At 39.7% G+C, this 25,774-nt stretch overlaps 1 protein-coding gene across 3 annotated transcripts in view; it reads left to right on the top strand.

Annotated features, from left to right (window-relative positions):
• ST7L (suppression of tumorigenicity 7 like) overlaps positions 1 to 24,344 on the top strand; it is a 63,795-nt gene extending 39,451 nt beyond the window's left edge. Inside the window, exons 13-16 of one of the 3 annotated variants that reach the window (XR_012086259.2) lie at positions 2,797 to 2,889; positions 6,612 to 6,751; positions 20,492 to 20,562; positions 23,228 to 24,344. Coding sequence is in view for 2 of the 3 variants with exons in the window: in XM_020780610.3 (XP_020636269.3) it covers positions 2,797 to 2,889; positions 6,612 to 6,751; positions 23,228 to 23,323 (329 nt within the window). In the remaining variant the exon portion in view is untranslated. Of the gene's footprint in view, positions 1 to 2,796; positions 2,890 to 6,611; positions 6,752 to 18,587; positions 18,708 to 20,491; positions 20,563 to 23,227 lie in introns of all 3 variants that reach the window. The other 2 variants (XM_078393371.1, XM_020780610.3) reach the window with 2 other exon arrangements.
• The last annotated feature ends 1,430 nt before the right edge of the window (positions 24,345 to 25,774 follow it).

Here is a 25,774-nt window from a genome sequence, read left to right on the forward strand (position 1 = left end):
TCTTGCACTGGGCATTATATAAGAATTTTTTACAGTGTCATGAATATATAGTATCTGGAGTTATTAAATTTTCTTTCCTTAAAAATTGTATTTTTAAATACTAGAATTTGTGAAGATAGCTGTGAAAACAGTGGCTGAAATCTTGTTTATGTAAGTTCCAATGCTGTAAAATTGATGACGTCAGCAGCAGGAGCCCTTTCTTTCTAACCATTTACTCCCCCTGTTCCAAGTCCCCCATGGGCGAACATCCCTTTCATTGTTGGGAACCTCTTGGGGATGTGGGACAGAAAGATGAAATGTTTGACTTACAAAACATTGCCCTGACTGACATCAACCTTATGTTGCAGCATTTACATGAACAGGATTAGCCAGTTTTTACTTATGTTCCTCTTAGACCAGCTGTCAGGTTTGGGAATTGGAGGTACAGCATTGCACTGGCTTTGTTCCTTTCTCATTGACCAGTGCCAAATGGTCCAGCTTGGGGATGCTCTTTCATCCCCAAGCTGGACCATCCTATGGTATCACACCGGAGTCTGTCATCTTCCCACTGCTGTTCAGCATCTTCATGAGGATGCTGGGGAGGTCATTTGAAGATTTAAAGTGTGCTGTCATGTATGCTTATGACACACAACTTTCCTCTTTGCTGGGGGGGGGGGTATAGACCCTGGAGCACTGTCTGCCACAGTTATGGACTGGAAAAGGGCTAATAGGTTGAAGTTGAATCCTGGCATGATGGAGATCATATTGTTAGGAGGGCACCCTGATTAGTTTGTTGCCTGGTCTAGAAGGATCAGGTTCGTAATTTGGGTGTGCTTCTGGATCTACCCCTCCTGATGGATGATCAGACCTTGGCCATGGTCATATCTGCCTTTTTTCATCTTAGACGAATTGCATACCTTTGCTTCTATCTCAACATAAAATCCCTAATAACATGGTTCATGCATTGGTAATCTCAAGAATCAAGTATTGTAATGCTCTCAACATGGGGCTACCTTGGAAGGCAGTTCAGAATTTGTAGCAAGTGAATGGCCAGTATAGTCTCAGGAACATTGAAATTTAATCATATTTAATGTGTTCTGGCCTGTTCGTACTGGTCACCAGTATACTTCTAGGCCAGACCTGGGCAAAGTGTGGCCCGCAGGCCACATACAGCCCGTGAGCTGCTCCTGTCTGGCCTGCCCATTGCCGCTCCTGTCCGGCCCACCCGTCGCCTCTCATGTCCAGCCTGCCCGTTGCCGCAGAGTGAGCCGGAGCTCCGGCTCTGGTCACCCAGCACGGCAGTAAGCAAAACTCACAAGATCCGATGCTGGGATCTTGTGAGTTTTGACTGTTACTATTGAGCCGCAGGCTGCGGAGCCTGCACCTCAAGAGGCCAGAAGCGATCCTTGCGCAGGTGACGTGATGACGCATCATGTTGCCTGCGCGGGATAGAAGACAGAGAGGAAGGCCACGGGGGAACGGAGGACAGGTGAGTTAGCTCAGTGTTGGTTTTTCTCTCTCCCCCCCCCCCCCCGCGGTGAACGAATTACAATGCTCCTGTAGTTAACTCCCTAAACAATTTAGGGAGTTAACTATGTCAGCCTTGTAGTTCGTTTACCACAGGACCTCACCCAATGGGGGCTTATTACTACCCACAAATTGGAGGCCTATTACTACCCACCTAATGGGAGCCTATTTTTAAGTAAAGTTGGTTTGGCCCCCGAACACAGTTCAGATTTTTCATGTGGCCCCTGTAGAAATTAATTGCCCACCCCTGTTCTAGGCCATGTTTAAGGTGCTAATGTTAACCTATAAAGCCTTATATTATAGTTTAGGGCATTGCTCCTAAGAGAGCACCTCTCTCAGATCAATCTCTTGTCCTAACTACATCTCTAAATCCTTGATGTTGCAGGTGGCCAAACCAAGGGAGGCCTGGAAATGATCAACTAGGAACTGGGCCTTCTTAGCAGTGGCTGCTTCGCTATGGAATTTCCTTTTGGTGGAGGTGCATCAGGCCCCCACCCTCCTTAGCTTTAGGAAGCAAATTGAAATATGGCTTTTCACCCAGGCCTTTGGCAACCTTACCCCTTTTAAATTTAACTAATATGTAATTATGTAACAGCCCTATTTGAATTGTTTATTGTTTAATAGTTGCTTTCATTTCCACCATGCTGCTAAACAATTGGGTTTTTGGATGGGCTTTTGTTAGTTAGTTTGTCATTTTAATTGTGTGCATTGTGTAGCTGCCCAGAGTAGTGGCATGCATCTTGACGGTTTTAAATTAATAAATTAATTCTCTGAAGAAAAACAGAAAATATTTTAAAATGTTATGTTTGCCCACATTTCTACGCATAAAATCTTTAATATTTACACAAGGTGACATAAATAAATACCTAAAGCTTCACTGAACTTGTAAGCCTAACTTCCTTTAACTGTTAAATTTAGTCATTGACTTTGCTGTATTTCATCTAAGCATTGTCGCATCCCTTCAAATAGATCTACGTAGTTTTGGACACTGAAATCTTTTGGCTCAACGCAAGTGGCAGCATTTGAATTTTTATCAAATGAATTTTTGGTTTTGTCCATCTCAAGAAAATTAAAACCTACAGCTTGTTTCTAGAACTCCTTGATGGTTGTGTGATAGTTATTTTGTAAATGAACTGATTAACATATGAAATTTGCTTCTTGTCCTTTTGACCTCTTCACAACCTATTATTGTTAAAGAGTAGCTAGTCCAAACGTGTCTAGTGTAGGACAACCAGCAAAGAGAATTCTGCATGGATTTGGTGCCAATGACTATTTATTCCTCTTTTTCAGCATTTAGAATGATTCCATACCCATTAGAAAAGGGCCATCTATTTTATCCCTATCCCAGCTGCACAGAGACAGCAGACAGGGAATTATTACCAAGTAAGTGATTACTACATTTCTCAAATTTTGTTCCTATAGTTAAAGTTCTTTTTTTCTGTGTTGTTTGCACACCTACTTTTTTATACAAGCATGTAACAAATATCCAAATATACAGATTATACTCTTCCCACATTCCTCAGGTTTCTTACACAATGCCACATCAAATGGAGATGTGTGGTGACATTAAGATGCTTAATATCTCTGTTATTGTATGTGTCCCTAAAATAGGTATGTAGGGTGCTTGCAGAATCCTGTGTAAAATGAGTTTCACTTTTGGCCTTCTGGATGTTGAACCTTTAGGAAACAGTGTTTGTCATGATTTTTATAATTGGTGACAGCAAATCAAATGGCATGCTCTGAGAGCCTTGAGATTTCTATAACAGTTCTGTGTTTGTGCACTGCCATGTGTACTCAGGTGCACCTGATAAGAAAACGACAACAGTGACAACTTTGGCCAAAATCCTGTTGCTTAGCCTAGTAAATCATACTAGAGTAGGCCCATTGGCAATGGGGATTTAGTGAGTAAACTTATGGTCTGTTAATTCAAATGGGCCTATTCTTGTTGCAACTTACTATGCTAACGTAAGTCACAGACCCATTTGAAATAATAGGCCCATTTGAAATAATGAAATTTTGTGGGGGACTCATCATATCCCCATTGATTCTGTTGGCCTACTCTAGTGTGATTTCCTCAGCTAAGCATCAGGATTTTGGCCTTTGAGTTGCTTCTTTGGGTGTTTCCAGGTTGTATTATCAAGTTTATTTTAATAGTTGCCTGATTTTCATTTTTTAAAAGTTTCTAGAATATAGCCTTGAAGCACAGGTGGGTAACTTGATTTTGAAGATACGTTAAAAATCTCTGTCTGAAAGTGAATCTGAATCTCTGACCTTTATCTAACCCATGCCTAATAATGGATCCTCCAGCACAGTACTGTTTTGGGCTGGTTTTTTGCATTACTGATGAAGTCATAAAAGAGGGTTTCCCTTCCATCAAACTGTAATCTTGAGTTAAGCTCTTTATAGTAGCCCATGAGTAGTCCTTTATAATGTTATCTGAAAATACAGTTCTACATGTGCGAACTTTGGGGCCCTTTTAAATAATGAGGTTTTGTTTCATGCTAGGTGTGGGTGAGATTCTATTAAGTGCTAACTTCTGCATCTTGGGAGTGCTTGGTTTCTAACTTATATGGAGTACTCATAACTAAAGCAGTGAAGGTGCATGTATGCCACTAGTGCACTTGCATATATGTAATTCAGTTTTTTAAAATTAAATCTTGAAAAGCTCTATTTAAAAAAAATTAATTAAAATCTGCCCCCAGACTCCTCTAAATTACTCATTTCTCACTCATGCAGGATATTGTTCAAAGTATGTTTTAGCTAGTGAACTAACCTTAGGCTATGGGATTCCTGGTATAATTAAACTCCAGTGCATGCAGACATTTCAGCACAAATCACTCACGCATACCTGTTAATTTTGTTTATGAATCATTTTGTATTTAAAACCTAATGCTTTTTAATACTACAGCACTCAAGAGTTTAAAAATTTTAAAAATTCTTTTAGCTTTGACCTGTTCTTAGAGTGAACAGACTTCTTTCCCTATGGTGCCTTGTATCATTCTTGTGAAAGATTATTTCGAAAATAATCTTCTCTGCTCACTGTTCTTGAAAACTTTCATTTTACACTGGATCATTTACTGGGTCTACTAGGATTCTTTGTATTCAAGCCATGCCTGTTCTTTTTTTCCACCCTCAGAACTTTTAGATTTCTAAAACCTGGTTATAATTGAGAATTCAATAAGTATTAACTGATGCTTTTGTTCCATAAAGGAGGGAGCGTAATTGTTCTTGTAGGTTTTGATTCTGGACTAGTCATTTATGGGGAAAAGATATGATAGTTTTATTACATCTGTGGACTCTCAGAGATTATATTTTCAAACCCATGTTACAAAATACATGTAACATAATTTAATGATAAGAGAGATTAAGAATAGAGCAAATGAAACCTTCAGAAAAGTGAAATCAGCTTGAGTTTCCTATTTAAAAAGTAGGAAATGGTGAAATAGTTATGTCTGTTACCCAGAAACTGAGCGGTGAAAAGCTGAATTCAGACTTTCTAAGAAGGGCAGGTTTTTTTAAAACTGAGACCCTATCCTGTTCTTTTGATGATGGGACATTTAGGAGGCTCTGCAGTCCAGCTCATACACTATAGGAGGAGACAGTCTTTCACTGAGCCTGGCCCTAGATTCTTTAGTGTTTCTTAAATTAAAGCTAATAATGTTAATTAGCCCCGGAAACAAATTGCGAGCCAGGGAAATTGATATGACAGTTATGGTATGATCTATGTCTAAAGAGCCCAATGGGGAAAAATTATGTAGAAAGATTCCAAACAGCAACCTTGAAAAACATAAGGCAGCTATTTGAGTGTTACTGACACACCAGCTGAATCTAGGCAACTATACTGCTGGTCCTAGTTGCCACCTGAGTATCCAGAATTAAAGCTGGGTTCAGAAACATGCCCCTGATGCATCGGAAGAAGTGCAAACCCATCCAGAAGAGTTTGTTTGCATCACTGTTGCAGACAAGACTTTTACTGGCCTTTGAGTCCTGTTTTACAATCTGTTCTTATCAAAGCCTGCCTTGACTATTATTGTCCAAGCAAAGAGACTGTCCAAATGTAAGCTGTACCTGTTCCTTGAAGAACAGTGAAAGAAACACATTCATCAAGAAGAAAAGTTGCTCAAAACCAAAAATAATACTTTTAATATGGTTGTGATTGGTGCCTTAGTGTTCATGGCATTTTTGAGTGTACAACAAATCTCTTTGACACATCCACTCCCCCAAAAGCTGAATTGGTAAGAATAAATTTCTGTGGCCTGCAGCAGCCCTACCAAATTCTAATCAAGAGTCAGTATCCGAAACAGTTTCTAGCTGTTCATGTGGTTGCAATTAATAGTGTGCCTAGGCACCACAAGAACAAGTGTACTATCACTTGTGGAGAAACCAATGGAACTCAGCTAGTGCATAGTGTTCTTCTACTGACATTATATTGGATTTAGGCTGTGTTTGCACATGATGCCTTGGCTTCATAATAAGTTGAAGAAGTAATGATGCTTGATACATTCCTTTGGAAGTCTTCATAGTGCTCCAAACAGTTGCCCTGAGAGACCCAGCATATGTCCAAAATACCTAATGAGGTATATCTATAGATACGTGCTACCACCTTGTATAAAAGTGACAGTTGAAAGACATGGGTCCCATTCCTGTGAATCACTCTAAGGAAACAACTATATATTTAGATGCACCAACTATGGAATAATGTACAAATAAGTGAATCAGTCTGTTGTATAGTTCATATACATCTAAATGTGTGCTACCAATCTGACTGCTATAGGGATCATTTTGTAAAGTATGTTCATTCTTCATCTCCTCTTCCTCTTTGATAACTTGATCCCATACAGTTGGCAAAAAGTACTTGTTGACTGGAGGATACAGCACTAATATTGAAAATGAACTATGTTGTACTATCCAAATTCCATTACTGGTCAATAATGCCTTGTGTTATACTGCTAAAATCTGTTAAGTTCAGATTTGTGAGTACAACTGGCCCTTATAATAGTAGATTAATTTCAGATGTCTGGCTGTTTCCTTGAAGGTCAAGACTTGCATTAATCATACATGAATATTTGAAATAAATAATTTTCTCTCTCCTTTTTCCCTTTCAGCATTTCATGATGTATCGGTGTACCCTCAGAAGGAGCTTCCTTTTTTCATCCATTTTACAGCAGGGCTTTGCTCTTTTACAGCAATGCTAGCCTTGCTCACTCATCAGTTTCCTGAACTCATGGTCATTTTTGCTAAAGCTGTAAGTATCATCTCTACTCCAGGACTTGCTTAAGATTTTTGTGTAACATGCAAAAATTAATCTGTACATGGCTAAAATCTAATTGCTAGCCATGAACTTCTAAAAACCTGATTCAGCACAATTCAGTTTCTCACTTTTGTTTTTTAAAAAAGAATTTACGAAAGTCAGTCCCTGAAGATGCCAGTACTGTATTTCCTTATCTGCTGCCCTTTGTGTCAGTAGGAGGAAGTATCTGAGATATCAATGTGTCTGGTCTTTAAAGTCGGGGGCAGTCCTGCGAGCCCACTTAAAACCACATGTGGTGCTTCTTTGATTTCAAGGATATATTGATTAAGGATTTATGTTTAAATTCATAGAATGAAAGTACTAATCAATAGATGATAAGCTTTCTGGCACAATGCAAATGCAGACTATATTGTTATTGGCATATTGTTTTTACTTTTATTTGCTGTCATGTCACTTCGAACTTGTGGCAACCCTAATGGGTTTAGTGATATGTCTGATGTCCATGGAATGATTTACGATTGCCACACACCAGTGAGTTCCAACAGTCAAGCAGGAATTTGAACCTAAGCCAGTCAGATACTCTTATCTGTTACACCATGCTAATTCTCATGTTGCCTTTACTTAACTTTTTCTTCCAGGAAACTTATTGGGATGTGGTTGTTTACCAAAGGATGTTTTGTGCATGTTCTGAGTAGCAGCTTAGAGATAGTTGGTTGCAGCATAATTTACAGTATGTAACAACATGATCTGGATATTACTGATCACACCTACTTGTCTACTTTTCTTGTGGCTTCTTCCCACAGCTATTGTGATTTTCATCATCAGGAAGGAGAAGATGGTTTAACATGTTAGTTGTGGTGTGTGATAAATACACCAGGATTTTCTGCATTTTGTTCATATTTTCAGTATCGTATGTATTTGGAAATAGAACTCAAAGAGTACCTGTAATGGTATTCCCTGCTTTTTGCTGTTATCAGAATTAGCAACTGAATTAAGTTGAACAGGGTTTGGATTGTGCTGCTGCTAGGAATCTTGCTGACTAGGAGGAAGAAAGACATTGGTCTTGCTTGGACCCTGTGGTCTAACCCCAGCTCAGTAGGTTTCTCTGGATATGAGAAACCTCAGAGAAACCTCAATAGGGTTCTCAGGATATGAACACACATAAATTTCCTCCTAGACACAAACTTTCATTGGTAGGGACTTTTGAATGTGCTCATCTTTGGCCTAGCCCATCCCCTTTTCATCATTAGAAAATATGTTTCCCACCAGAACTGTGATGTATATGGGGTATTATATTGAATTATTGCTGTGAGGTGTGTATATGGGATTTTTAAAGAAAGCTCTGATTAGAAATGGAAATGTCCTTCATAAGCTACATTCTTTTGTGGAGATTGCAAGTAATGAAAGGGATAAGAAGTTATAAGATTCTATGTAGCAGCAAGCTTAATTTTTCAGAGGTAGAAACATACAGTGGTGGCTCGCTTAGCGATGTTGATCCATTCCAGGAAAAATGTTGCTAAGCGATTTCATCGCTAAACGGAATAAAAAAGCCCATAGAAGCGCATTAAAATGTGTTTAATGTGTTCCTATGGGCTTAAAAACTGACCTTATGCAAAGATCCTCCATGGGGCGGCCATTTTCAGTGCCTCTAAGGCGAGGCAAAACAGTGGGTGGCCATTTTGTTTTTCCAACGGCCATTTTGGAACTGCCAATCAGCTGGTCGAAAATGGGGGCTTTGCGATGATCGCTTCCCCGCAATCATCGCAAAGCGAATTTTCCCCATAGGGGCCATCGCTAAGCGATCGCTCTGGCAATGGCCAAAACCCCATCGCTATGCGATTTCATCGCTCAACGGAGTGATCGCTAAGCGAGGCACCACTGTATTGAGAAGCAGTGTGGTGTCGTGTATAGAGAGTCAGACTAGGACTTGGGTGATCCACTCAGGAAATTTACTAAGTGCTGGCACTGGTCAAACTATTCCTTAAATCTCTCACATACTTTAGAAACATATACACCTACATTACTTACAGCTAAAGTATATGTTTATTGTCCGTACTCCTTTAGGCCTAGATGGACTTGTTATTAAGAGCTGTTTCTTCTCAGTACAGTTCAAAAATATTATCCCAAATCTGCTTTGTATTGTAGGCTAGTAAACATTGCTGTTATGGTCTTGTCTTTGACTGGGATATATATTGATCTATATAAGCTGCTGCCTTGACTTACTATGCTTAACTTGTGAGAGAAGGTAGAACATTGTCCCAGTAAAGTATCAAATAATTTTTTATTAACCTCCCATCAGATGTTCTTAATACTTTAATTTCTAGCATTTGTCCTGGAACTTCTGAGCGGAGTTCTAAAGCCAGGTAATGAATGCAATGAACAAATGCAAGAGCAGTGCAAATTTGTTAATACTGAAGTTTCACGAAGTCCATGTATACTTTCATTTTATTAAGCAATGCTAGAACTATGTTGTTCTAATAAGAGAGGCCTGTTTGTGCTGCATTTAGTTTAATTTTTATATGGGAAAATTTTGCTGGATGTGCCAGGAACACATTTCTATGTGCATAGTTGGATAAATTTGCAGAAGTATAGATATAATTTCCTGATTTATTATTTAGAGACTACTTTAGCAGAATTGTATGATTTCCAATGAGATACTAAGTCAGATATTATAATAACAAATAATTTATTCAGTGAAGTTCTCTGCTGGTTGTCTTTAATCAGTATGGTTATCATTTTATTTGCATACAGGGCAGTTTGAATGATGAGTGCTACATCTTAACAGAGAATGCTTCGGGTGTATTACCCTGTTTCCCTGAAAATGAGACAGGGTCTTATATTAATTTTTGCTCCACAAAATGCATTAGGGCTTATTTTCAGGAGATTTTTTTTGTCATGTACAACCATCTACATTTATTCAATTACAGTCATGACATCTTCTGGTTGCTGCACAATTGTGGACGGTGGAGTTTCACTTAACTAGGGCTTATTTTTGGAGTAGGACATATTACGAGCATCCCGAAAAATCATACTAGGGCTTATTTTCAGGTTAGGTCTTATTTTAGGGGAAACAGGGTAGTAAGAGTAAAGTACTGTTCTGACAGCATGCATAATAGGAATTAGATGGTTCAACTGTGGTGTGCCACATGACACAGAGAAGATGAGAGATGAGGAAACTATTCTGCTTTTACTTTAATTCGTGCAATTACAGTTACCCTTCCCCATGATGTTTGTTTTATAATGCATTCAAAACTTACCAACTTGGACAAACAAAACTGGACTTCACACAAACCCAAATTATATATTTAAAGACTCTAAATTTGAAGCATAAATGTATTAATAAATAATCTGCACCCATTTACACACAAATACAGTGGTGCATCGACTTACGAATGTCCCTACTTATGGCCATTTCGACTTACAAACAGCTCCAGTAGCAAAATTTTGCTTCGACTTGTGACTGGAGCTTCAACTTACGACTGGGGAAAAACCGCGGGGAAAGCGGGAAATTTGAACTGCTTTCAGTTGTTGGTCAGCGAAGAGGCTGCTTCTCTGTACCTCGTTTGCCCCAGTGGTTAGAGAGTGTGGATATGGAGAGAGACTTCGGACTGCCTGGTACTGCTTGGTACTGTACTGCCTGGTACTGTACTGTACTGTATTTTTTCTGGCTTTTTTAATTTTTGGATTGTTGACTTTCTTTTTTAAATAGAGAGACTGCCTGTTCTGGGTGAGTGCTGTATTTACTGTACAGGGTTTTGTTGTTGTTGTTGTTGTTTTGTTTTGTTTTGTTTTTTGCAGTGTTGGTTTGGGCTAGGTGGGGGGTTATGTTTCTGTGCTCTGATGGGTCTTGCAGTGTGTGTTTAAAATGTGAAAATTAGACTGTAATTTTAAAATGTTAAAAAATATTTATTTTTTGCATTCTGTGGCTTTTAGGGTTTGTGTAGTGTGACCTCTCTTTTGTTTTAAAATGTGTGGCTTTAAAATGTGACTCCAAAGTCTTTTTCTTTTAAAATCAGAAAATCTCATGTGAGGGGCTGTGGTTGCAGGCATGATGTAAAATGGGGTTTAGACTCAAGTCTCCACCCATTGTCTTCTCTCTCTCTATCTTCTCTCTTTTTGTGCTTAACAGCACAGATCATTGTCTGAGAGGTCTGTGTGCCCCAGTGATGACCATCTTTCACTCCTCTTTTCCCTATTGTTCCTTCCCTCCCTCCCTCCTTTCCTGCCCTTTTTAAACCTAAGTCATCTTAGGTTAAAAGAAGAAAAATTCTCCCCCTAGTGGTAGAGGATGGATTAACCGCTTTTGCATTCGTTCCTATGGGAATGAATGCTTCGACTTGCAACCGGTGCCTCTACATACAACCCAAAAACAGCTGGAACGGATTAAATGGGTTTCAGTGCATTTCAATGGAAAATGCTGATTCGACTTACAACCATTTCGACATACAACCATCTTCTGGAACAGATTATGGTCGTGAGTCGAGGCACCACTATATGCAGTTCTGAGGAAAAAGCATGCTAGTTTTTATTGTTAATGTATGTACACCTCTGTCTTAGCAGACATTGTCTTGGAAGCCTGTTTGGAAAGAAAGGAAACAAGAAATCATAAGAGGGAATGGGGTATGTGGATGTCGGACATTGCTGGCTGAATCGATGAATGAACATTCAATAATCTTGACAGTAGTGACATGGAGTGCTTTTGTAAACATTCACATTATCAACACTTGTGTCTTGTTAACAGTTCTGTTTCTGTATCATCTTGATTGGTATGCCATTTTACAATTCAGCTTCTTGCCTAAAGGATATGTCAATTTTCATATTTTTTGCTAATAGCCTTAAAACTCATTTACTGAGATAAGTTAATATATTCTTTCTTTGATCAAAGTTGCACTTACTCTATTTCTTCTACTGTACCTAGTTTTGTCCTAATAAATTAATTATTGGGCTGTGCAATTGTCTAATTTAGCTTATTTTCTAGACTGGTATTTCCTGACAGCCTGGGGTAGGTAACATTTCAACTACTTGCTCTCCCCCCCTTTTTCCCAAAAGAATCAAATTTAAATCATTTTGCATTTCTTAAAATCGGCTGTTAAATGCCAGTTGAAATAGAAATCTCTTACAGGAAAATAGTCAAGTTCCCAACATGACGGAAATCCAAGTATATGAGACCAGCCGCTGAACACCTTTCTGTGTGTCAAAGCTGTGCAAATTTGGCATGTAGATTTATGTAATCATACAGGCATGTCCTGTGGATAATTAATGGTTATGATGGCACAAAATAGAGAGGCTGGTCTATGAGGCAGCTAAGGGCTTAATAAGTTAAAACCAGCCTTCTGATTCATATCCAAAAGGCCTTGTTTCCTGTAAGTGGTGTGGTCAGCTTCCCCTCCTAGTGTACCAAAATTACCCTGATCCTCTGCATTTTTGTTGGCCATACCGCTGGAAGTAAAGGTCCATCCTTTTGCTTACCTTTTCCTTTTTAGGACAAAATACAGTGTTAGTTTTGGCCTTCCTTCATTTTAATCATGGCAGTCTTTGGACAGCCAAGTAACCTTGTAGTTGAAGCTATCTTGACCCTTTAACACACACTGAGCAAAGGACTGTGAACTTGTAGGTTTCTAAACCCAGTTTGGCATTCTTAATCTCTAAACAAAACAAAGTGTTAAGCTAGTTATAAGCCTTCGTTTCTTATTATTAATTTCAGACTCTGACTAACATTCCCTTTAAAACAGATTTATTCAGATTAGATAACATATAGTTTGGCCTGGATGTTGAAAAGATTACACTCATGTTTCAAGAAAGAGAGGACTTAGTTATTTGTTTTTATGATTTGAGATAAAGTAAAACAGGCCTGGTAATGGAACATGGGGATTTTTCTATATTTATGGGATTTAAATTTTTCATGTATTTAGTTTGTCTTGTCTTAGAATGGAGTGAGGATTTGAACTTGTATTCCAGGATTCGGACATAGTTTTCTCAACAACCTTTTCTCCTTTTAGTTGTAAAATCTGATTGGTAATAATGCCTATGGGTGGAGGTTTATCAGACTTGGACTCTAGTTTTTGGTTTTCATGTTTGCCGTTAGCAAAATTGATGTGAATTTCCAAACAGCAGGTCTTAAATTTTGATATGTATTACAAAGGGGAGATGTTTCATATTCTCAGCCATCTAATCTGTATTGTCAGCTATGTACTGCTGTAAAAGAACATAACTTAATATCTTTTATTTAGCAGAATAATATTTGCTTATGTATTTTCACTGGATAATATTTCACTTGTTTCCTCTGCAATCAAACTGCTAGACAGGACTCTTGCCAAACTGCAAAAAATTGTTGAGAGGCCAAAAACCACAGAGGATCTTTTAATAGCTATAGTGTGCACACAGTGGAATATGCCAACAACAAAAGCTCTGAATTGGCAGTTAGCTCCTAAACTGAAGTGAATGGAAGCTTCCACTGGGTCCAGGGGGGCACAGGATCTTGGTTGGCTTTTGTAACTGCTTGGAAAAAGCTCCAGATTTCTAAGAAATGTGAATATCCCAACGGGAAATAGGATTACTTTTATTTGAACTTGTTTATGTGGTCAATTAACCTGAGGAGATGGAAGTCAGTTAGATGGTGGTCTTAGATTTCTTTACACAAACAAGAGGGAAATGTAGTTAAGTGTGCAATGAAATGTGTATGCCTCAAGGGTAACTGGTATTTTCCTCATTTCTGTCCTGTATTAATATAGCTCACTGTAAATTCAGCCAGAAGAAAACGGAACTTGCCCCTGATGTCTCCATCCTTTGAACTGTTATATGCTGGAGTATTGTACCATTGTACCTTCCTAGCTCTGATATGATAAGACTAGCCTCATTAGGAAGCAAAGCAACTACTTTACATGCCAGTTTCCAGAGCACAATCTCTTCCTATCTCTAGCCTGATTTTTTGTATACTTTTTTAAAAATTAACTCCAGTCCAGAATGGGGAGAAGAGACATTTTTGCTCTGTAATTCCAGGTGAGCAGATACCTGAAGCTAACACTGGGAAATTAAAAAAAAATCTTTGGGTGGATTAAGGACAACATTGAGAGTGAAAGGATTCTGAAAGCAAGTCCCATAGAAAGCTTTTCCCCCCAGATCTGCAGATTAATTTCCTAATTGTATGTCTTCCTGATTATTCAAAGAATTTGGCAAAAGTGGCTGTATTTACAGTGATTAAAGATACCTGTGACTTTTAGAATACATACACTGTTTCAGTAATCCTTCCAGTTTAAAACAAGCCAGTCCACTCTTAATTACATACTGCAAATTGGAGCGTACGGGAGCAAGAACTAAAACTTGCAAACAACTACCTTATTAATGGCTAAAGCAAGATTCAAAACAAGGGATATGGGACAGTAATGTAATTTAATTAAGTGTATGTGGAATTAAATATGTATGCCTTAGGGGTAAGTGTCATCATATCATCTCTGTTAGCTGGTGTGTGTTTAGTCGTTTAGTCGTGTCCGACTCTTCGTGACCCCATGGACCAGAGCACGCCAGGCCCTCCTGTCTTCTACTGCCTCCCGGAGTTGTGTCAGGTTCATGTTGGTTGCTTCGCAGATACTGTCCAGCCATCTCATCCTCGGTCGTCCCCTTCTCCTCTTGCCATCACACCTTCCTAACATCAAGGTTTTTTCTAAGGACTCTTTTCTTCTCTTGAGATGGCCAAAGTACTGGAGCCTCAGCTTCAGGATCTGTCCTTCAAGTGAGCATTCAGGGTTGATTTCCTTTAGAACTGATAGGTTTGTTCTCCTTGCAGTCCAGGGGATTCTCAACAGCCTCCTCCAGCACCACAATTCAAAGGCATCAATTCTTCGGCGGTCTGCTTTCTTTATGGTCCAGCTCTCACTTCCATACATCACGACAGGAAAAACCACAGCTTTGACTATTCAGACTTTTGTTGGCAAGGTGATGTCTCTGCTTTTCAAGATGCTGTCAAGATTTGTCATCGCTTTCCTCCCAAGAAGAAGGCGTCTTTTAATTTCAGGGCTACTGTCTCCATCTGCAGTGATCATGGAGCCCAGGAAGATAAAATTTGACACTGCCTCCATATCTTCCCCTTCTATTTCCCAGGAGGTGATGGGACCAGTGGCCATGATCTTAGTTTTTTTGATGTTGAGTTTCAGACCGTTTTTTGCACTCTCCTCTTTCACTCTCATTACAAGGTTCTTTAATTCCTCCTCACTTTCTGCCATCAGAGTGGTATCATCTGCATATCGGAGGTTGTTGATATTTCGTCCGGCAATCTTAATTCCGGCTTGGGTTTCTTCCAGTCCAGCCTTCCGCATGATGTATTCTGCATATAAGTTAAATAAGCTGGGGGACAATATACAACCTTGCCGTACTCCTTTCCCAATTTTGAACCACTCAGTTGTTCCATGACCAGTTCTAACTGTTGCTTCCTGTCCCACATATAGGTTTCTCAGGAGACAGATAAAGTGGTCAGGCACTCCCATTTCTTTAAGAACTTGCCATAGTTTGCTGTGGTCCACACAGTCAAAGGCTTTCGCATAGTCAATGAAGCAGAAGTAGATATTTTTCTGGAACTCTCTGGCTTTCTCCATAATCCAGCGCAAGTTAGCAATTTGGTCTCGAGTTCCTCTGCCTCTTCGGAATCCAGCTTGTACTTCTGGGAGTTCTCGGTCCACATACTGCTGAAGCCTACCTTGTAGGATTTTGAGCATAACCTTGCTAGCGTGCGAAATGAGTGCAATTGTACGGTAGTTGGAGCATTCTTTGGCACTGCCTTTCTTTGGGATTGGGATGTAGACTGATCTTTTCCAATCCTCTGGCCACTGTTGAGTTTTCCAAACTTGCTGGCATATTGAATGTAGCACCTTAACAGCATCATCTTTCAAGATTTTAAATAATTCAACTGGAATGCCATCACCTCCACTGGCCTTGTTGTTAGCCAGGCTTTCTAAGGCCCACTTGACTTCGCTCTCCAGGATGTCTGGCTCAAGGTCAGCAACTACATTGTCTGGGTTGTCCGGGATATCCAAATCTTTCTGATATAATTCCTCTGTGTATTCTTGCCACCTCTTCTTGACGTCTTCTGCTTCTGTTAGGTCCCTCCCATTTTTGTCTTTTATCATGTTCATCTTTGCGCAAAATGTTCCTCTAATATGTCCAATTTTCCTGAACAGATCTCTGGTCTTTCCTTTTCTGTTATCTTCCTCTATTTCTTTGCATTGTTCATTTAAGAAGGCCCTCTTGTCTCTCCTTGCTATTCTTTGGAAGTCTGCATTCAACTTTCTGTAACTTTCCCAACCCCCCTGCATTTTGCTTCCCTTCTCCTCTCTGCTATTTCTAAGGCCTCATTGGACAGCCACTTTGCTTTCTTGCATTTCCTTTTCTTTGGGATGGTTTTCGTTGCTGCCTCCTGGACAATGTTACGAGCCTCTGTCCAAAGTTCTTCAGGCACTCTGTCCACCAAATCTAGTTCCTTAAATCTGTTCTTTACTTCCACTGTGTATTCATAAGGGATTTGGTTTAGATTATACCTGAGTGGCCCAGTGGTTTTTCCTAATCTCTTCAGTCTAAGCTTGAATTTTGCTATGAGAAGCTGATGATCAGAACCGCAGTCAGCTCCAGGTCTTGTTTTTGCTGACTGTATAGAACTTCTCCATCTTTGGCTGCAGAGAATATAATCAATCTGATTTCGATATTGCCCATCTGGTGATTTCCATGTATAGAGTCGCCTCTTGTGTTGTTGGAAAAGAGTGTTTGTGATGACCAGCTTATTCTCTTGACAAAACTCTATTAGCCTTTGTCCTGCTTCGTTCTGAACTCCAAGGCCAAACTTCCCTGTTGTTCCTTTTATCTCTTGGCTCCCTACTTTAGCATTCCAGTCCCCTAGAATGAGAAGAACATCTTTCTTTGGTGTCAGTTCTAGAAGGTGTTGTAAATCTTCATAGAATTGTTCAATTTCAGTCTCCTCAGCAATGCTGGTTGGTGCATAAACTTGGATTATTGTGATGTTGAATGGTCTGCCTTGGATTCGTATTGACATCATTCTATCGTTTTTGAGATTGTATCCCATTACAGCTTTTCCCACTCTTTTGTTGACTATGAGGGCTACTCCATTCCTTCTACGGGATTCTTGCCCACAATAGTAGATATGATAATCATCTGAGCTGAATTCGCCCATTCCTGTCCATTTTAGTTCACTGATGCCCAGGATGTCGATGTTTATTCTTGCCATCTCCTGTTTGACCACCTCCAGCTTCCCAACATTCATAGATCTTACATTCCAGGTTCCTATGCAGTATTTTTCTTTGCAGCATTGGATTTTCCTTTCACTTCCAGGCACGTCCACAGCTGAGCGTCCTTTCGGCTTTGGCCCAGCCACTTCATTAGCTCTGGAGCTACTTGTACTTGTCCTCCACTCTTCCTCAGTAGCATGTTGGACGCCTTCCGACCTGAGGGGCCCATCTTCCAGCGTCATATCTTTTAGCCTTTTGTTTCTGATCATGGGGCATTCTTGGCAAAGATACTGGAGTGGCTTGCCATTTCCTACTCCAGGTGGATTGCGTTTAGTCGGAACTCTCCACTATGTCCTGTCCGTCTTGGGTGTCCCTGCACGGCATAGCCCATAGCTTCTCTGAGTTACTCAAGCCCCTTCGCCACGACAAGGCAGCAATCCATGAAAGAGCTGTTAGCTGGTAGTTCACATAAAAAAAGATTGAATGATGTTCAGGAATTGCATTATATTGCCATTCTTTGGTGTGAAATAAATTGTCTATTAACCATGTCTTATCAACTGGATCTCCGGTGTCACAGTTGTAGCAGATATATTTGCATGCCTTTCTGATTATACATCAGAAATTTGGCAAAGTTTACTATCATTGGAAAGGCCGTTGCTCCCTTTCCTTTTTGCTAAACTCTGTGCCTTCTCAAAAGGTGAGGAAAAGCGGCAGTCACTTTGACAGCCACTTTCCTTGCCTTTTGCGAAGGCACGGGGCTTAGCAAAAAGGGAGCCCTTTGATCCCTGCTTTTTCTAATTTGGGGTTAGAAAAGGGGGGTTCATCTTATACTTTGGATCATCTTATAAACAGAAAAATACAGTAGTTCATTTACTGGTCTAATGTTCCATCCAGGTTTTTAATTGTAGCTTTGAATACAATTCAGTTCTTCAAAACAAAACAAAAAACAAAAATCCCCCCACCCTCCAGTTCATGAATGTGGGATACTGTTCTTCTGTGCCCACAATTCAAAATGCCAGGATATGGCTCATTATTGCTGCACAGTATCATGCCTGTGTTGCTAGCAGGAAAAAGAATGCCAATCCTTACACAGCCTTGAGCATCCTGAATGTTGACAACACCAATGGCAGCAGTCAAGCTGCAAGACACCCTTTCCTGCTTGCTAGCATTCACCAAGTGACACCATGCAGGGAAAAATCCCAGAAGCCAACTCTTTGTTTCCATCAGTTAACCACGTCTTACCCAAACACAAAGTGTGAGTGGTAATAACTTTATTTTTTCAATTATTCGGCCATGTCTGAGATCCATCGTTGCTTGGGGCAGTTAGTGGTATGGAGTTTCTTTTATGAGCTGAGGGTCATATATACCACCTGTAACCCTGTCTGGGCATAAATAACCTGGCTAAAATTATCTGTGCTGTTGAAAATCCCCTGTGCTTCATTAAACATAGGGCTGTTGAAAATTGTCCTGAAATTTCATCTGGTCCAGAATATGACAGCAAATTGTTAAGGTGACTGGAGTGTGCGTGGACCTTATACCGGTGCTTTTTGATTGGCACTCATTTCCAGTGCAATTCAAAGTGCTTATTTTGACTTCTAAAGCTCCAAACAGCTGTGGCCCTGTTATCTGAATATGGGATGATGGAGTGGATAGTAGGAGTGAAGGTGTCTCCTATTCCAGAATGACCTGCAGTAGGATTACCCTTTTCCTGGTGCTAACAGGTACAGTACCTTGGAAGCCGAGTAACTGGGCTTTGGCGAGAAAATGAGCGGGTTTGTGCAGCATTGTGAATTGCATGGGGAGTACCCAAGATTGTGCATCCTAGTTTTAGGCACAGCATGGCAGCTTGAGCATTCAGGGAGATTACCCTTATATCAAAAGAGCAATATATCACCATTTATATTGTAGGGTTATGTATATGATTTCAAAGGTCTGGCTGTTTGGGGGCTACAATAGCAGGCCAGAAAGATCCCTGTAAATCAGCTTAAGCAGTTGTAGAATGACTTGTTTTCTTTTGGTAATAAATCTGCATACTATGTTGTTGATGCTCATTAGAAGACACTGACATATTAAGTTCCTACACAGCTGCTTAACATCCTTGATTTATAAACACTTGAAAAACTTTTGCTTATCTGTGAGAGAATATATATGGCTTGGAATCATGTAATGAATATTATTCTGCATTTAAACCATTCAAAATAGTCTCCAGCAAGTTGGATGTGTAGAGCTAGAAGGCAGTGGTTTCTTGCTTTGCTAGCAAACAGTTCGCCCTGTGTCCTTTAAGAGAGAAATGCTACTTAGATTGAATAATTGCAAATTGATTTCTATCTGTGATTCCTGCAGAATAAAGAATGATCATATTATTAAATGTACCATTATTAGAGCAACAGAACTTAAAAGTTGGTTAGAATGGGAACTGAGTTTCCAAACTGTTCTCCTCATGGCAACTGAGGATAATATATTTGCTAAGCATGAACATCTAGGTTTTAGTGAAATACTATTTTGAGTTTTCACTTTCTGGCTTACTTTCTGATGTTACGAATGACAAAAGCTCTTGGCAGATTACAGAGTACAGTGGTGCCTCGCATAGCGATGTTAATCCATGCAGCAAAAATTGCTGCTAGGCGATTTCGTCGCTATGTGATTTTAAAAAGCCCATAGAAACGCATTAAAACCTGTTTAATGTGTTCCTATGGGCAAAAAACTGACCTTAAAGCGAAGATCCTCCATACGGTGGCCATTTTCACTGCCTGTTATGCGAGGAATCAGCGCAAAAACACTGCGGGCGGCCATTTTTTTACCCGGTGGCCATTTTTGAACTGCTGATCAGCTGTTTAAAAATCATCGCTTTGTGATGATCGGTAAGCGAAACAGGGAAACAATCACTGCAAAGCGATAAAACCACATAGGAAACATCGCAATGCGATCGCTTTTGCGATCGCAAAAAGTTAATCGCTATGTGGTTTCGTCGCTAAATGGAGCGCCCGTTAAGCGAGGCACCACTGTAATTAGAAAAATAACATTCCATTGGGTAAAATACAGAAGCGTAACTTATTCTATGTAAAGCTGATGATGTCTTCAGAAATGTAAAAATAATATTCTTGAAGATCCTGAGGCTCCCTTAGGACCCAATGTGTCATGGGGAGTTGTTGGAGTCGCGGGATAGGGAGGATGTCTGCCACTACTGGAAAAAGTATACTAGTGATTTTCAGAATTAAAAGACAGCTCCCCTCCCCTGCAGTACCCAGTAATCCCTTGACATAAGAAATTCCAAGGGAGCCTCAGGACCTTTGTGGAAGGGGGAGGGGATTGTAAATGTTTAAGTTCTGAAAAACCACAGCAAGTGATGACCTCATCAGCCTTATGTGCCTTTAAGTTAAAACAAGATTTTATCCATTGTGTAAAATAGTATAAATAAGAGAGGGTTAATTACAGATGAACATAGTCAGTGGCTTGAAAGTATTATTTCTGTCCTAGTTATATCAGCTCAGCTCCTTTTTCACAGAAGTGAAAGAAAAGTCCAATACTACACAACACATACAGTTGGGACATGGAATATGAGAAGTATGAATCAAGGTAAACTGGAAGCATTTAAGCAAGAAATGGAACATTTAAACATTGCAATGCTTGGTGTTACTGAACTAAAGTGAACTGGAACAAGATATTTTCAGTCAGAAAACTACAACATGTTGTACTCTGGAAATGACAAATTCAGAAGAAATTGAGTGGATCTAATAGTGAGGCAAGATATAGTATGGGAGGAGATGAAATGGAAAGCTTTTATGCAAGCGTAAAGGAGGAAATTGATCACATACCAAAGCAAGATATGCTTATAATCATAGGTGAGTAGAACACAAAATCAGGAAGCAAAGCAGAAACGCATTTTGGAAAATTTCTGCTTGCTAGGGGTCAGAAACAAAGCAGGAGGATGACTTGTAGATTTCTGTGAAGCCAACAATCTGTGAAGCCAACAACAAGCAATAAATACATGCTTCAAGCAACCAAACAGACAGCTGAACAGAGACATCACCAGATGGTCACTACTGAAATCAAACAGAGTATGTAATTGGAAGCAGGAGATGACTTTCAGTCTGCCAAAGCAAGACCAGGAGCTGATTGTGGTAATGATCATGAACCTTTAATATCCAACATTAGAAGAAAGCTGAAAAAGAACACTAAAAGAATCCTTGTGCCAAAATATAAACAGCATTCCTGATTAATGTAAAATCTGCATAAGGAACAGATTTGCATCATTAAGCTTAATTATCTGTGAACCAAAAGAACTGTGGATTGAAACCAGAGACATTATTAGAAAAGAATGCAAAAAGATAATTCCAGGAGTAAAAAGGAAAGAAAAGCCTGGATGGATGAAAGAAATTTAAAAAACCACTTAAATTTGTAAAGGAGAGACAAGATACAAAAGTAAAAAGTGACAGAAAAAAGGTCCGAATCCTGAATACAGCTTTTGAGTGACTTTCACCTAGAGACAAAGTGAACTATTCAGTAACCAGTGCAAAGAAATAGAGAAGAAAAATAAAAGGGAGAATACAAGAGATCTTTTCCGGCAGATCTAAGAAATCAAAGGGAAATTTAAGCCTAGATTAGGAATGCTGAAAGACCAACAGAGAAGCACCTTATCTTACCAGGAGAAAATAAAGAAAATGTAGAAACCATATACTGAAGACATATACAGAAGAAATAAAAAGATGACAGACTCCTTTGAGGGAGAGTCTTATGATTATGAATCTGAAATTGTAGTGAAAGCTGCTCTGAAAGCACTAGAAAGAAACCATCAGAGTTAGATGAGATACTGATGAAACTATTTCCAATCCACAGAGACTGAATCTGTCAAAATCCTAACAAAAATATGCCAACAAATACAAAAGTAAAACAAGGGCCCATCGACTGGCAACATTCAGTATACAGTGGTGCCTCACTTGACGACGTTAATCTGTTCCAGCGAAATCGCTGTAGAGCGAAATTGTTGTCAACCGGGGGAAAAAACCATTGAAATTCATTAAAAACCGGTTAATGCGTTCCAATGGGCTAAATACCTAATCGTCCAGCGAAGATCCTCCATAGGGTGGCCATTTTCCGGTGCCTGTACAGCGAAAGTCCTGAAAACAGCATGGAGCCATTTTGCACAGCGGGCAGCCATTTTGAGAGCCGCCAATCAGCTGTTTTCAGATCATCGTAATGCGAAGAATCAGTTCCCGAAGCAGGGAACCGATCATCGTAAAACGAATTTTCCCCATTAAAACATTGTTTTGCGATCACAAAAGCAATCGCAAAAACCTCATCGTCAAGCGGATTCGTCGTTTAACGAGGTAATCGTTAAGCGGGGCACCACTGTACATTCTGATCCCCAAGAAAAGAGTGCAATTGAAATGGAGACTTCAGCCAAGAAAGGCCTGTAAAGGTAACTATGAAGGAATTAGAAAATATCATTAGAGGTATAAAGACCAAGGCCAAGACCATTCGCATTGTTATATTCCCTATCACAATGTACAGGCATGAAAGCTAAACAGTAAAGAAAGTTGATAGGAAAAAATTGATTCATTTGAAATATGATGTTGAAGGAGAGCTTTGCAGATATCCTGCTCTTTCAGAAAGACAAACAAGTGGGTCCTATAGTCGATTGAGCTTGAGATATCTCTGGAAGGAAAAATGACTAAACTGAGGCTGTCATACTTTTGGCACACCATGAGAAGTCAAGATTCTCTCAAAAAAGATAATAATAGGAAAAGTTGAAATCGGCAAGAAAAGAAGAAGACCAAATATGAGATGGGTTGTCTACTTAAAAGGAATCTACACCCGTGAGCTAAGCAGTGCTGCTGAATACAGGACATTACTGATTTATAGGGTCGCTGTATGACAGAGGGTGACTTGACAGCATTTAACAACAAAGGGGAAGGCAGTTTAAAAATTAACATTCTTGATATGTCAAAATTGTTTATATTATTGCTTTTATATGATCAAATAAGAATATTGAAAATGCCTCCTGATGTATTTTTGAAAGAAGTAGTTTCTACATTTTGCTTTACTAATTAGGGTCAGAATAATTTTGCCAGTTGGATTTTTAAATCATTTCACATTGAATGTAGTTGTGTCAATAAAACATGTGGATAAATGTTTTCAGGCTTTTAAACAGACACTCAAATTTACTTAGTGATATTACTTATGAATGGTTCCTTGTTACTTTTAGCATCCAAGTTGATTATGTCTTTTTCTTTTCTTTCAGTTTTTTGGAACTCTTTTGTCACCCTTGAGTTTCACGATGGAGAAGATTGAACGCCTTATGCCTGCTGGTCTCTGGCATCAGCTGTCCCAAATTTGAATGGAGCTTTAGTACTTGAGCTAATGTTCTCAGGAACTTTACATTCAATTCCCTCGCTGGCACAAAAGCCCTTGCAACCAAGGGAGTGAAGAATGACAAACTTTGTGGCTTAGTTTTGTTTTACATCCTTTTACTGGTGCTTGAAAGTTGCTGTCTCCCTTCTTAGGCCTTCAAATCTGTATAGATTTAACACACAGCTCACTGTGTGTCCTGGGTGGGTGAGGAGTTGTGCTCACTTGAACATTAGCTGTAGAACTTGAGGCTACTACTTTTTCTTTCAGAGCTTCCAGAAAGTAATAAATCTGGTAGACTGTTTCGAAATGTCCTCCTGAACTACAGATACAGTTGAATGTTTGTTAACCAATAATGTAATATCTGATGCTAGTATCACAGAGCATCTGTTGTGGCCCACTACCAACATTTGGAGTCTTTGCAGCTCTTCTGTTGCTTCACACTATTTCTTTATGTGTCTGAGTTCATAATGAGTTAAAGATGCATAGAAGAACAGCAACAGGTTTTGCTTACCTTATCCTTTCCCTCTATGCCTGCCTGTGGACGTAGGCCTAAAGTTAGATGGTAAGCAAATAGACAGCAGTGACAGCAGTGAAGAGGAGGTGGGTGTCCTCAAGGAGGGGAACTCATTGCAAGTATCTTGCAGTATTCTGAAACACTCTTAATTATGTGATCTTCCTGATCTGGTCACCACAGTCCTGTATCTCCTGTTAGATTAGCGGAATTACAGGGGGAGTAGATGGATTTTAATGCCCTATGATGTTATGGCACCCTTAAAGACAGGGCAAAGATGCAAATCATCACACTTTGGACATGATCACTGAACTCTTGTGACTGCTTACCTATTGCTTAAGACATTCTTCTATTATTAACAAGCACATGGCTACAGTTTGTCCAGCTCCTCCCACATCTAAGGATTGAATTAGATGATGTGTTTTCCCCAAATTTACCATTCAAATTTGCCATTCATAAGAGTTTAATAAATTGACTTGGTCAACTTCACTTGCAACTGTTTCTGGTGTTGTGTAATTTCTTAGTAGCCCTTTATGGAGACTGACAAAATTGGCCTCTGACCTCCTAGCATCATTTAGGCAGCTCGGTTTTGATCCTTCCTGTCCTTGTGACTTTCAGTTAAGTGGTGGAAGGTCTGAGATGTAAGCTCATGAAGGAAAACAGCATAGCATTGAAGGCATTTCTTAATCTGCAGTTAGAAACTTTTCCAAAACATGATCCATCTAGTCTGAACAGCGCATAACGAGCGCACCATTTAACGATGAATCCGCAGAGTGATGTGGATTTTGCGATCGCTAATGCGATTGCATACCGATGTTTTATCGCATTGCGATGGGGGAACAGCTGTTTGGCAGTTCCAAAATGGCCACCGGAACACACAAAATGGCCGCCGGAACACACAAAATGGCCGCCAGAATATGAGGAAACATCGCAGAACGGTGAGTTTTGGGCCCATTTGGAACGTTCCAATGGGCTTTTCCGTTCCGTTTAGCGATGTTTCCCCATAGCGAAGGTTAATCCGGAACAGATTAACCTCGCTATGTGGGGCACCACTGTATTTCAATAAATCTATCTCCATGAAGGATCATTCTTGATCTTTCAATCCAGAAGCATGAGGTTGTGCTAATTCTCATGTGATTTCTAGATATTTTTTTCTCCTATTTGTGCTGTTGACTTAAACATTCTGCTTCATTTTTTGCTTTCTCCATATTCCATAACTTAATAACAAACTGCTGAAAGCAGCTTAGTACCCACAAGCCCATTTCTGGTTGCATTCCACTGTCGTCTTCATTTTTGATGGAGTTCTATTTTAATTCACACGGCAACATTATCACCTACCATCCCATCTGTTCTGAGATTTGACTTTCATTCATGACAACACAGGAAAGGGAGAGATACACATTGCTGGAACTATGTAGCTACCAGGAGGTAGCTCTCAAAGCTTTCTTCCGAATGAATGTAAGCCACAGGGACTGTTTCTCACGCTGGTATCACTGTGATGATTAATAGACATGTTGTGCTCATGCAATTTTACTTCACCATCCACGGAGGCCCATAAGGTAAGCGATATAATGCTTTTTAAAGTTGAACCTTTTCCAGCATATGTGTAGGGTTATAAATGAAGCACAGCCTCCCATGTATCACTCCCTAGAGCTGGTTTTTCTCACTGTCTCCTCTTTGACATGAGTGTTGTAAAGTGGGATGGGCTTGTGGCGTATGAAGAGCTGGTAGCATTCATTCTACAGAGTCTAATGCTGTCAGCAATTCTTAGCCTCTGTGGCTCCCATAGGTGTGTGTCTTTGTGCAATTTTTTATTTTATTCTATTGGTAAAATGTTTTTGCTCTATTGAAAGCAGCAGTTTATTCAGTGTCTTTTCTATACCATAGCAGTGCTACTTTACCACGTTATCCTATGCCATAGCAGTT

The sequence above is a fragment of the Pogona vitticeps genome, chromosome 4 (assembly GCF_051106095.1).
Source record: "Pogona vitticeps strain Pit_001003342236 chromosome 4, PviZW2.1, whole genome shotgun sequence".
NCBI classification, from domain to species: Eukaryota; Metazoa; Chordata; class Lepidosauria; order Squamata; family Agamidae; genus Pogona; species Pogona vitticeps.